A 13378-nucleotide genomic window follows, 5' to 3' on the forward strand; every position below is an offset into this window, starting at 1 on the left:
TCATAATTAGACTAAAATGAAATTAAAAAAAAAGAAAATCGTCATATATAAAAAAAAAAAAAAAAAAAAAAAAAAAAAGAAGATTTAAAGAAAAAAATGGCCCTTTAAGAGCTATGGGCGGAAGTGACGTTTTGACGTTGCTTCCGCCCTGCAATGTCAAGGAGACGGGTGGGGGCCATCTTCCCCTCTCCATGCACAGCCCTGAGAAGGACCGGATTGCCTCCTTTCTCTGCCGACGGCTGCGGTAAGTGGCGGAGGGCACCGGAGTGTGGCGGGAGGTCCCTCTCCCACCGCCGATAAAAAAGTGATCTTGCAGCGAATCCACCGCTGAGACCACTTTTATCTTGTAGCCGACCGCAGGCCGAACACGGGGATATGGCAGCTAGCTGCTGCCATAACAACGATATCCGTTCTCAAAGTGATGGCATAGATCGGCGGTCGGTAAGTGGTTAAACTGTTTTTCCCCAAAATTTTGCATTTAAAAAAAAAAAAAAAAAAAAAAAAAAAAGTGGGTGCCAAAAAAATTGTAATACCCACCATCTTATTCTCTAGGGCCACTGCTTAAAAAGAGATTATATAAAAAGAATCTATATATGTGTAATTTTCATGTGAAAAAAAAAAAAAAAATGCAGATTTTTACATTTATGTGAGAAGTGTCAGAATTGGCCTGGTCTTAATGTGAGTAAAAAAAACAGACATTCAGCAAGTCATCAAATGTACTGAGAATACTCGCTCGGAAATCTACTAACGTATGGCTAGCTCTAGTGCACAAAAAGCTGCTGTATGTTTGCACATATTTCAAACTTTCAGTGTAAGACCGTTTTAAGCAAAGAACCACAAGAAGTTTACAGTCAGCCACATAATTCTTTATCGTCACACTATAAATAATTTACAATGAAAACCAAATAAATAAAGTGCTTTTCTAGGTGTTTGCGCCAATATACAAAATAGACCAAAAGTCTACAAGATTGGTGTACAACATCATGCAATTCAGAATCACATTAAATAAAAACAGCATTTAATATTTATGCCATGCCTACTAATGGACACGACGATCTATAAAGGCTGTGCAGACGGACAGAAATAGTGAGGTATTACATTAAGACATGCAGAGACAAAACCAATAAATAGAAAGCAAAGGAGGATGTTAGAATTCATTCACTGCTATCGGTATGATTGAGTCTGAAGGCGTGCCAGTTAGCGCTCAGATTTGTCAGAAAACAAAGCGTAGCGCTCCTCACAGGTCTGGGTCTCCACTGAGCTGAACTGAGACTCCATTGTATTCCATGCCAGATCTGCCAGGAGAAAGTCATCCATAGCGGTCTGGGTTTCGTTGCTCGTAAGGAATAAACTTCCAAGAGTCTCAAAGCAGCTGTCGGTGGTTTGTGTCTGGGCGCTGTTCTGCTGTACATGGCTCTCCAGCGCAGGGCATGGCACATTTTTGCTGGTCGATGCTCCATCTGTGTGGCTTTCTGCATCAGAAGAGTCCGTGCTTATCGAAAAGCTTGACTGTTTCAAGAGACTACCCAGACGCAAGGGAGTATTACGGTCCAGAAAAAGATTCAAGTCCGTCTGGGTCTGAGTATCAAACATCTCCATCCCCAGCATATTGGAATTGCCTTTGTTTGAAAACGATTGGGTCGAGTCATTCGAAAACAGAAAATCTGTTTGGGTTTCAATATCCAAATATTCAGAATTCAGATTGCTCAGCATGCTCTCTTCGGTCTGGGTCTGGATATTGGATGCTGAAAAGAAATCATCTATGTCGAAATCGATGCCTGTGTTGGGGTTACAGTTAGAAGATATATGGGCTTCTCCAGCTGAGAGCAGGTTGCGATTATCCAACGGCTGGCTGGATATATTGTCCGATAGGATTTTTTCGAGGTCACTTAATAGCTCCATAGTTTGTGTTTGGTTATCGGTCATGTTTTGGGATGGGAAGGTCCCATTTTGTGTGCTGAAATGAATGAAAGAGGGAGGTTTCATTTCCTCTACTCTGATGTCCTTAATGGCATCTGTATTCAGTAGGTTTTGCCCCAAGGTTCCAGGGATGTAGGTACTGTCTGGTTGGTTTGTCTGTGTAGACACAGTGTAAAAGGAATTAGTGTCATTGAAGAGATCACAACTGACCGCCTGGTCCACCAACAGAGGGTTCTCTCTCAGCTGAGAAGCACTACTCGTCTGAGTCTCCCGAGAGATTCCACAATTGACACAAGAATTGACGGAATCCTCTGGCTGAGATTTTGGGGGCAATGAAGACGAGTCCTGCAGTGTTTGAGTCTCTACACTGATGGGCAAAGTCATCTGGGCAGTAAAGGACAAGTCTGTTTGGGAAGAAGATGAAACGCTAAACTCATTGGCAGTCCAGGAGGTGCTGGGAAAAGCGCTGGGGGTAAAATAAGATAAGTCCGTTTGAACATCAGATGTGATTTTGCTTTTGAAGTGCGAGTCACTGGGCAATAGTCTACCCATATTGACTTGTACATAAGAATTAGCAGCTCCTAGACAACTTGCTTGAGGGAGGTTACTAGATAACGAAGTCTCAGCATCCAGACTTGGAAGGACTGTTCCGCTATAATGAGGTATGAATTGCAATGTACTTATGACTGGTCCACGACTATTAACTGCTAACACTACAGATTTCATAGGACAGTCGTTGGTCGAGACTAGGACAGGCAGGTGAGCCAGCTGCATGATTGGTAATTTAACTACTGCCAACTTAGGCTTTGGTAACAAGAGTTTTTGTGCTTGGCTTGGCTGTAGAGGAGTGTCTCCTGTAATATAGGAAGCAATGCAAGTTTCACTCCCAGATGATGCCTTTAACTCTGCCATCTGCTGTTCAGAAGTTGTAACTGCTTCGAGCTGATCATTTTTGACAACACGCTCCTCATTCACAGCTTTCTGGTTCTGTTTTAATGCATCCAGTTTTCTTTTCTTTACAGGGGGGTCTCTGCAAATAACAAGACATTATGTGTAAATCATCATGGAAAAGGCAAGGGTTAAAATGATTTATAATTAACAGGTTAGTCTATCCAAAATTGTATTTTGAATAGATGATGCCGGGAAAACTTGCTCAGCAGCTTCTTACAGCTTTCCGGTGTTCTGACATATAGTGTCCTCCTATCAGATAGTGTCCGCCCCGTACTGCGCAGGCGCAGCGCCTGCGCAGTACGGAGCAGCAGGAGATGCCGAAAATGTCCGAAGTTGATCAGCTGACCATCAGCTGTACACGGCGCTCGGGCACCTGTTAGCGATGGCTGTGTAAGAGGGCCCCTCGCGGGCTCGCTTCGCTCGCCACGCTTCGGGCACGGCCTCGCTGCGCTCGGCAACTATTTATTCTAACTCTATGTCCACTTGGATAGTAGGGAATGATCCTGGACACAGGGTAAGAATAAACGCGCAGGCGCCGTGTACAGCTGACGATCAGCTGTTGAACTTCGGAGACTTTCGGCGTCTCGTTTGTCCTCCGTACTGCGCCTGCGCAGTACAGGGCGGACACTTCTGGATAGGGGACTGTATTCGACAAGACACCGGGACTTGGATAAAAATTTCTGCATCTGAAACCTCAGCTCACCTGCCATGGCCATTATAAGGGGGTCCTGTCCTCAGTGTTGAAAAAAGACCAAAAAACAGTAGAGTGTTTAAAGTAAACTTGCTCTTCACACTGACCATTTAAAAAAATGTCAACAGTGCGGTTACCTCGCTTTTCAAGACACTCCTTCCCTATATACCTTCTGAAATTACTTTTACTTGCTAGGGGGGCTTGACTTCTTGAACGAAACTGACACTAAACAATATTAGGGTTGTCCCAATACCACTTCAAGACTGAGTACAAGTACTGATACTTCAGCCCCCCCCATCCCAAGTACTCACCGATACCGATTACAGATACCTTTTTCTTAAAGTTTTTTTTGTTTTTAAATTACATATCATACTTACCTCCACTGTGCAGTTAATTTTGCACAGTGTGGCCCCGATCATCCTCTTCTGGGGTCCCCTGGAGGCACTCGCGGCTCCTCCTCGCATCAGTAAACCCCCTGGGAGAAGCTCTCTCCCTCGGGGTTACCTTGCAGGCGCGCTCCCGAGTCCAGCATTTGCGTCCATAGACACAGAATTCCGGACTCGGCCCCTCCCCCGACATCATTGGATTTGATTGACAGCAGCGGGAGCCAATGACTGCACTGCTATCAATCTATTCAATCAAAAGCCGAGAACCCTGGGCAGAGAGGAAGAGTGCGTCTCCGCTTAGAGATCAAAGGGTTCAGGTGAATAAAACGGGGGCTGGGGGCCGGTCAGTGTCAGAAGTTTTCACCTCAATGCATAGGATGCATTAAGGTGAAAACACGAGGGTTTACAACCCCTTTAATGTCATGCGACAGTGGCATGGATATGTAGCACTGATGACACATGGACTATGTCAGTAGTTTTTGTTTTTATCTGAGGACAGATTCCCCCAATCCTTCTCTGCAGCCTCAGCTGCACTGAAGGTGAATGGAGAGGAGACAGCGGCTCCTCTCCATTCATAAACTGAAGCATCGTAAACACAGTTAATAATGCTCAGTGACAGTTATGAATGAACAGAGTGAGTGATCACTGACTGTGCATTCGGAAAGGGTATCGGCTTCGATGTTCGATATTGGCAAATGCTTGGTATCGGCACCGATACTAGTATCGGTGCAAACCTAAATAATATCTTTATTTTCCAAATCTATACACATCCACTACCCAATGGTCCAGCAATCGTCAGTAATCTTTTTCATTAAATCATTTGTGTTTTTTCTGTCTCCTTGCAACATCCGTTGTGAGCTCCAGAACCTATCCTTTGTTGCAATAAGCAGTGCATGTTAGTTGCAGTCATGCACACTACAGATTCCCATGGTCCATTTCAGGAGCAAGCAACAAAAAGGTATTTGAAGACTCGAGGAGGCTGAGAGCAATAGAAGGTAAGAATACATACAATAGGTGAATAGAATCTTTTTTTAAATCAGAGATTAGGGTTTATTTAAGTCATACAATATAACCCCTAAGCAAAAGTCCCCTGTTCAATAAGAGCAGGGGTAGGCAACCTTGATGCTCCCGCTGCAGTGAAACTACAACCCCAGGAGACATTTCAAGACTGACAGCCACAGGCATGACTCCCAGAGGCATGATGGGATTTGTAGTTTAACCACAACTGGTGTACTGAGGTTGCCTACCCCTGAATAAAAAAAAAAAAAAAAAAAAGGGAATGGGAGGAGGCATGAGGCCGATTGCAGTTTCACTAAAACTTCTCAGTCAGTAAGGCCCTTGTTCCTTGTTGGCTATTTAAAGTGGTTGTAAAGGCTGAAGGTTTTTTTCCTTTATGCATTCTATACATGAAGGTAAAAACCTGTGTTACTGTGTTCTGCCCCCCCCCCCCCCCCCCCCATACTCATCTGAGCCCCCTCCCAACCCAGCAATGTGCACGAGAGCATCGGCTGTCCCAGGACTCTCTCTCCTCATTGGCAGAGACAGCAACGGGAGCCATTGGCTCAGTCACAGCCAGTGAGCCAACGAGGAGAGAGCAGAGGTAGGTCTGAGCAGCGGCTCTGTGCATCTTATAGACGCATAGAGCAGGGCTTGTGAATGAGCATGCACCAGTGCCCCCATAGCAAGTGGTTTGCTATTGGGGGTACTGGTTAAAGTGGGGCAGATAGGAGAGCCAGCAGGGGACCCGAGAAGAAGAGGATCGGGGCTGCTCTGTGCAAAACCATTGCACAGAGCAGGCAAGTATGACATGTCTGTATTTTATTTTTTTAAAGCTGAACCTTTAATACCACTTTAACCACTTCAGCCCCGGAAGGATTTACCCCCTTCCTGACCAGAGCACTTTTTACAATTTGGCACTGCGTCGCTTTAACTGCTAATTGCGCGGTCATGCAATGCTGTACCCAAACGAAATTTGCGTCCTTTTCTTCCCACAAATAGAGCTTTCTTTTGATGGTATTTGATCACCTCTGCCGTTTTTATTTTTTGCGCTATACACGGAAAAAGACCGAAAATTTTGAAAAAAATTGATATTTTCTACTTTTTGTTCTAAAAAAAATCCAATAAACTCAATTTTAGTCATACATTTAGGCCAAAATGTATTCGGCCACATGTCTTTGGTAAAAAAAAAATGTCAATAAGTGTATATTTATTGGTTTGCGCAAAAGTTATAGCGCCTACAAACTAGGGTACATTTTCTGGAATTTACACAGCCTTTAATTTATGACTGCCTATGTCGTTTCTTGAGGTGCTAAAATGGCAGGGCAGTACAAAACCCCCACAAATGACCCCATTTTGGAAAGTAGACACCCCAAGGAAATTGCTGAGAGGCGTGTTGAGCCCATTGAATATTAATTTTTTTTGTCCCAAGTGATTGAATAATGACAAAAAAAAAAAAATATATATTACAAAAAGTCGTCACTAAATGATATATTGCTCACACAGGCCATGGGCATATGTGGAATTGCACCCCAAAATACATTTAGCTGCTTCTCCTGAGTACGGGGACACCACATGTGTGGGACTTTTTGGGAGCCTAGCCGCGTACGGGGCCCCGAAAACCAATCACTGCCTTCAGGATTTCTAAGGGCGTACATTTTTTATTTTACTCCTCACTACCTATCAGTTTTGAATGCCATAAAATGCCCAGATGGCATAACCCCCCCCCCCAAATGACCCCATTTTGGAAAGTAGACACCCCAAGCTATTTGCTTTGAGGCATGTTGAGTCCATGGAATGTTTTATATTTTGACACAAGTTGCGGGAAAGTGACAAATTTTTTTTTTTTTTTTTTTTCACAAAGTTGTCACTAAATGATATATTGCTCACACAGGCCATGGGCATATGTGGAATTGCACCCCAAAATACATTTAGCTGCTTCTCCTGAGTATGGGGATACCACATGTGTGGGACTTTTTGGGAGCCTAGCCGCGTACGGGGCCCCGAAAACCAAGCACCCCCTTCAGGATTTCTAAGGGCGTGAATTTTTGATTTCACTCTTCACTGCCTATCACAGTTTCGGAGGCCATGGAATGCCCAGGTGGCACAAACCCCCCCCCAAATGACCCCATTTTGGAAAGTAGACACCCCAAGCTATTTGCTGAGAGGCATGGTGAGTATTTTGCAGCTCTCATTTGTTTTTGAAAATAAAGAAAGACAAGAAAAAAAAATTTTTTTTTTCTTTTTTCAATTTTCAAAACTTTGTGACAAAAAGTGAGGTCTGCAAAATACTCACTATACCTCTCAGCAAATAGCTTGGGGTGTCTACTTTCCAAAATAGGGTCATTTGGGGGGGTTTGCCACCTGGGCTTTCCATGGCCTCCGAAACTGTGATAGGCAGTGAAGAGTGAAATCAAAAATGTACGCCCTTAGAAAGCCTGAAGGCGGTGATTGGTTTTCTGGGTCCCGTGCGCGGCTAGGCTCCCAAAAAGTCTCACACATGTGGTATCCCCGTACTCAGGAGAAGCAACAGAATGTATTTTGGGGTGTAATTTTACATATTCCCATGGCATGTTTGAGCAATATATCATTTAGTGACAACTTTGTGCAAAATAAAAAAAAAAAAAAAAAAAAAAAATTTTGTCTCTTTCCCGCAACTTGTGTCACAATATAAAATATTCCATGGACTCGACATGCCTCTCAGCAAATAGCTTGGGGTGTCTACTTTCCAAAATGGGGTCATTTGGGGGGGGTTCTGAACTGTCCTGGCATTTTATGCACAACATTTAGAAGCTTATGTCACACATCACCCACTCTTCTAACCACTTGAATACAAAGCCCTTTCTGACACTTTTTGATTACATGAAAAAATTATTTTTTTTTGCAAGAAAATTACTTTGAACCCCCACACATTATATATTTTTTTAAAGCAAATGCCCTACAGATTAAAATGGTGGGTGTTTCATTTTTTTCACACAGTATTTGCGCAGCGATTTTTCAAACGCATTTTTTGGGGAAAGAACACACTTTTTTAAATTTTAATGCACTAAAACACACTATATTGCCCAAATGTTTGATGAAATAAAAAAGATGATCTTAGGCCGAGTACATGGATACCAAACATGACATGCTTTAAAATTGCGCACAAACGTGCAGTGGCGACAAACTAAATACATTTTTAAAAGCCTTTAAAAGCCTTTACAGGTTACCACTTTAGATTTACAGAGGAGGTCTACTGCTAAAATTACTGCCCTCGATCTGACCTTCGCGGTGATACCTCACATGCATGGTGCAATTGATGTTTACATTTGACGCCAGACCGACGCTTGCGTTTGCCTTAGCGCGAGAGCAGGGGGGACAGGGGTGCTTTTTTTTTTTCTTTTTTATCTTATTTTTAAACTGTTCCTTTCATTTTTTTTTTTTTTTTTTTTTAAATCATTTTTATTGATATCTCAGGGAATGTAAATATCCCCTATCATAGCAATAGGTGGTGACAGGTACTCTTTTTTGAAAAAATTGGGGTCTATTAGACCCTAGATTTCTCCTCTGCCCTCAAAGCATCTGACCACACCAAGATCGGTGTGATAAAATGCTTTCCCAATTTCCCAATGGCGCTGTTTACATCCAGCGAAATCTAAGTCATGAAATGCTCGTAGCTTCTGGTTTCTTAGGCCATAGAGATGTTTGGAGCCACTCTGGTCTCTGATCAGCTCTATGGTCAGCTGGCTGAATCACCGGCTGCATTCTCAGGTTCCCTGTTGAGACAGGAGAGCCAGAGAAAAACACGGAAGACGGTGGTGGTGGGGGGGGGGGGGGCATTCCCTCCCACTGCTTGTAAAAGCAGTCTAGAGGCTAATTAGCCACTAGGATTGCTTTTACATGAAAGCCGACCACTGGCTGAAAAGAATGATACCAAGATGATACCTAAACCTGCAGGCATCATGCTGGTATAACCACTCAAAGTTGTGAATGGCGTACCTGAAGACAAAAAAATGGTTAACAATAAAGCACAGTAAACGGTAAAGTATAAAAAATTGCAGACCTGAAAAACAAACATAATAAAACATAATAACAATAAAACATTGCAGAATAGAATACAGTAAAAAAAGAGCAGAACAATAGAGAGAAAGAGAATAGAGAGAGAGAGAACAATAAAACGACAACTATTTATTTTTTATTTTATATTTTTGTATGTGTTTTTTTTTTTTTTGTTTTTTTTTTTTTTTTTACACTTTTTTTTGTAACTAACTTTTATAAATGTAACCGGTTCCAGGTTCGGGTCTCTCAAAATGTGATGGCATCTTGGGAGACCCTGTGAAAGTGTGCCTAGTCTGTGCAATGCTGTACCCTACGCTAATACTCAACTAGTGAATGGTAGCGTTCAAAACATTCACCAATGCAAAGACCAGGATTGTCAGGACAGGAGAGACAATAATAGCGGGTGTCACGCCTATATCCGCGCTTACTTACATGTCTTCTCTCCTCGGCGCTAGAACGGAAACTGTCGAGCCGAGGAGAGATGACATCACATCCTCTGCCTGTGTGTACTATACACAGGCAGGGGATGTTCCTCATTGGCTGGGAGCGATCGCGAGGGGGGGGCCACGATCGGATGGTCTCCCCCTCGTCTCTCATCGCTCATAGCCAAATGCCGACCGCCGCTGGCACCGGGGGGGGGGGGGGGGTCCGATTGGACCCCCCGCCCGCGGGAAGGCAATCACGTATGGGTACGTGATTTTGCCTGCCCGTGCCATTCTGCTCACGTATATATGCGTGAGGCGGTCAGCAAGTGGTTAAGCGTATGCTCGTGTTTGTCCACTCGAGGAGGCACAGGAGTTCCATGGATGCCAGTCCTATTTATGTCAGTTGGGATGCAGCGTGGCTGCATGGACAGAACCACTGCTCCCAATTTGACAGCTGTGTGAGTGTTCGGGGTGGCATCTCCACACAGCTGTTAAATTGGGAGCAGTGGTTGTGTCATGTAGCTGCTGCTTCCCAACTGGCATGAATGGAACTGCCTGCACAGGGATGCACCAACACCTTTGCATCTGTAATACATCCCTGACACAGGTGTACACTAAAGTGGTTCTAAAGGCAGAAGGTTTTTTACCTTAATGCATTCTAAGCATGAAGGCAAAAACCTTCTGAATGTAAATTCACAGGAATGTGGCTATCCGAGCTAGGTTTGCCGGCAGGAGACCCAAAAAGAAGAGGATCGGAGTTTATAAATATCCAGCAAGCATATCAAAGCTCTTTCACCTGTGTTCAAGGGGAACTTCGTGGCCCATTCTATGAGTATGCGATAAAAGGGCAGTTCTGCTGGTGTAAGGACATCCACAGGTGCACTTGAAAGTCTTCCCACAGTACCCAATATGTCGCTTTAAGTCCCATTCTGTGCCATACGAGCTTCCACATTTTTCACATTTGTGCTTTTTCTCTGCGTGCATTTTCATAAAGTGCTGTAAATCAAAAAAAAAAGCAAAAAAAAAAAAAACAAACTGAAAATTTGCTTACAACTAGTGAACATAAAAGTTTTCTGTTGCAAGCATTAAAGAAAAACTAATTCAGTATAGACAAAGGAATACAAAAGTGACAATTACATGCAAGATGTAGCACTCCCATGCTAGCGGTGGGACCCATAAATAACCCTAACTACCCCCCTTTGGTGGGAGGTGGTTTTGGTGGATGGGATATTCTCAGAGTCTGTCGTCAGCCCCCCTTCACACCACAACCCCCTTTTACAGCACAGACCCCCCTTTATATATCGGTATCCACAGCCCCCTTCACATCACAGTTGCCCCTTTAAAAAGCAGTCCCACAGTGTCCTCAGTTCCCCTTCACATCACAACCCCCCCCCCCCCTTTACATTAATGTAACAGGGTCTGCACTGTAAAGGAGGCACTATGATATAATTACAGTGCCCCTTAAAAACCAGTCCCCTTTATATAAAAGTGCCCCTAGCAATCACAGCCTCCTCCATCAGTGCCCCTGCAGTCTACAGCCTCCCCCCCCCCCATTCTTCTTTAACATCACACTTCCCCATTCCAATCTTTGCCTCCCCTGCACAGGACTCCTACTTTTGTCAGTTCAGAGGCTGTTATGAGTCAGTGTGTCCTCTCCTGGCTCCTCCGCCCGGGCGACAAGATCACCATAGCAGCATGGCAGGGGGCAGGAGGAGCTCTCCATTTTGATCTGCAGCGCCTCAGTTTATGTCTGCCCTACTCTATTGCTGTCCAGACCACGCCCCAGGCTAGAACCCCTGTTAAATGTTTATTTCTGTCTGCATCCCTGTTGCAGTTTCTCCCTTTCTGTCTAGTAAAACCAAATTTGTGGTCACTGGGACAGCAAGTGAGGGAATCTCTCTCTCGAAAAATCCCCAGATAGCATAAAGCTCTTGGTTTGTAACAATTGGCCTGACTGACCAATAGGGAGGCTCAGATGATAGGGCCTAGATCTAAACTTTACAGGAAACTTGTAGATTTGCATATAAAATGTAGCTGCCTAAAAATTACAGAGATGCGGCTTTAATCAAATGTGACCTCTGCATTCCTTCCCTTTAAGTTTTACGTTAAAGGGAAAGGTTACGGAAAAAAAAAAAAAAAAAAAAAAAAATCTACTTTAAAACATTACTTCTCCATTGCTCCCCATATTTTTTAGCATAAACTGCAATGTACATAACCTTCTCCCAAGTTCTTCCATGTGGTCACATGACCTAAGTTCCACATGACCTCAAAGTCGCACATCAACATCTATGTTGATGTGCGACTGTTGAATGCGAACTCTTCCCTATCAGTGCCTGGAACTGTGATCTCACTGCTGTAGGGCTAGTTAAAATGGTTGCAAAGGCCAATGTTTTGTTCTCTGCATTAAATTGGTTGTAAAGCCTTAAAAAGTGATTGTAAGGGTTCATTTTTTTTTTTAAATAACAAACATCATACTTACCTCCACTGTGCAGCTCGCTTTGCACAAAGTGGCCCCGAACCTCGTCTTCTGGGGTCCCCCGGCGGCTCTCGTGGCTCCTCCCCACATCAGATAACCCCCTAGGAGAAGCGCTCTCCCGAGGGGGTTACATTGCGGGTGCGATCCCGAGTCCAGCATTCGGTGGCCGTAGCCGCCGAATGTATGACTCGGCCCCGCCCCCCCACGTCATTGGATTTGATGGACAGCAGCGGGAGCCAATGGCAGCGCTGCTATCAATTTATCCAATCAAGAGTCGAGAACCCCGGGCAGAGAGACAGCGCATCCCCGCCAGGTCCGGTTCCAGGGCTCAGGTAAGTAAAACGGGGGAGGGGGGGCGGTCACTGCCAGGTGAAAGGCTAAGGTGAAAAAACACAAAGGTTTACAACCCCCTTTAAGGTTTTCACCTTCATGCATTCTATGCATTAAAGCTGCAAAAATTAAAAGCCAGCAGCTGCTGGGAGGAGTACAAAGAGCGGAAGTTTCACTTTTGGGTGGAACTCCGCTTTAAGATGAAAAACCTTTTGTGCTGCAGCCCCCCCCAGACTCCCCTTTTATTTACCCAAGCCGGATTTGATCCAGCAGCTTGCAGGAGAGCAGCGGCTTCCGCTGCTGTCTCCCTCCTCATTGGTCAGGTTGATAGCAGTGGTATTCATTGGCTCACGCTGCAATCAATCAAAAGCTGTGACACAGGAGCGGAGCCGAGTCCTGCTGTCTGTGTCAATGGATGCAGCAGCGGGAATGTAGACCGAGCAGGCACGGGTGCCCCCAAGGAAAGCGGTGCGGGGGCACCCACCGAAAAGGGGGCCTGGAGCGCCGGCGGGGGACCCCAAAAGAAGAGGATCATGGCTGTCCTGTGCAAAACCAATGCACAGAGCAGGCAAGTATAACAACTTTTTTTTTTTTTTTTTTTTTTAATTAAAAACACCCACGAGGCTTTAATAACACTTTAAGGTAAAAAAACCTTCCATGATCAGCTCCCCCCCTCCACTAAATACTTACCTGAGCCGATCTCTGTGCCCAAGAGCAGCAGCGCTGCTTCCTCTCTCCTCACAGGATTTAGAGGCAACAGCAAGAGCGCTGTCAATCAAATCCTGTGAGGGGGAAGCACGGGGCAAGGCCGTTCCGCGGTGTGTGTGTGCGTGTGTGTGTGTCTATAGAAGCTCGGCCTGGATTGAGCCCACACAAGTGCCATAGTAAGCAGCTTGCCATGGGGGCACCCGAAATGAAGGAGCCAAGAACGCCAGCAAGGGACACCAAATGAGGTTGGCTTGGCTCTATGCAAAGCCACGGCACAGAACAGGTAAGTAAAAAATGCTTATTTGAAGAAAACAAATGTTGTTCTTTACAAGTACCGTAACCTAGCTGTTGGGACACCAGATTACACAGTGGAGCCAGAGCTTTGAAGTCATATGACCACATAGAATACCATAAGGGAGAAAGGCATTTACATTGCAGTTTTTGCTAAAATGTATGT

General features: G+C 44.6%; 1 protein-coding gene across 1 annotated transcript in view; it reads right to left on the bottom strand.

Moving 5' to 3' along the window:
- Window positions 1-844: 844 nt before the first annotated feature.
- The window catches only part of ATMIN (ATM interactor), a 30618-nt gene continuing 18084 nt past the window's right edge, over window positions 845-13378 (bottom strand). Inside the window, exons 3-4 of the mRNA XM_073605513.1 lie at window positions 10204-10403; window positions 845-2950 (exon numbers count right to left, since the gene is read on the bottom strand). Of these exons, the coding sequence (XP_073461614.1) occupies window positions 1198-2950; window positions 10204-10403 (1953 nt within the window). The 3' untranslated portion in view covers window positions 845-1197. The remainder of the gene's footprint in view (window positions 2951-10203; window positions 10404-13378) is intronic.

The sequence above is a fragment of the Aquarana catesbeiana genome, linkage group LG11 (genome assembly GCF_042186555.1).
Source record: "Aquarana catesbeiana isolate 2022-GZ linkage group LG11, ASM4218655v1, whole genome shotgun sequence".
Classification (NCBI taxonomy): Eukaryota; Metazoa; Chordata; class Amphibia; order Anura; family Ranidae; genus Aquarana; species Aquarana catesbeiana.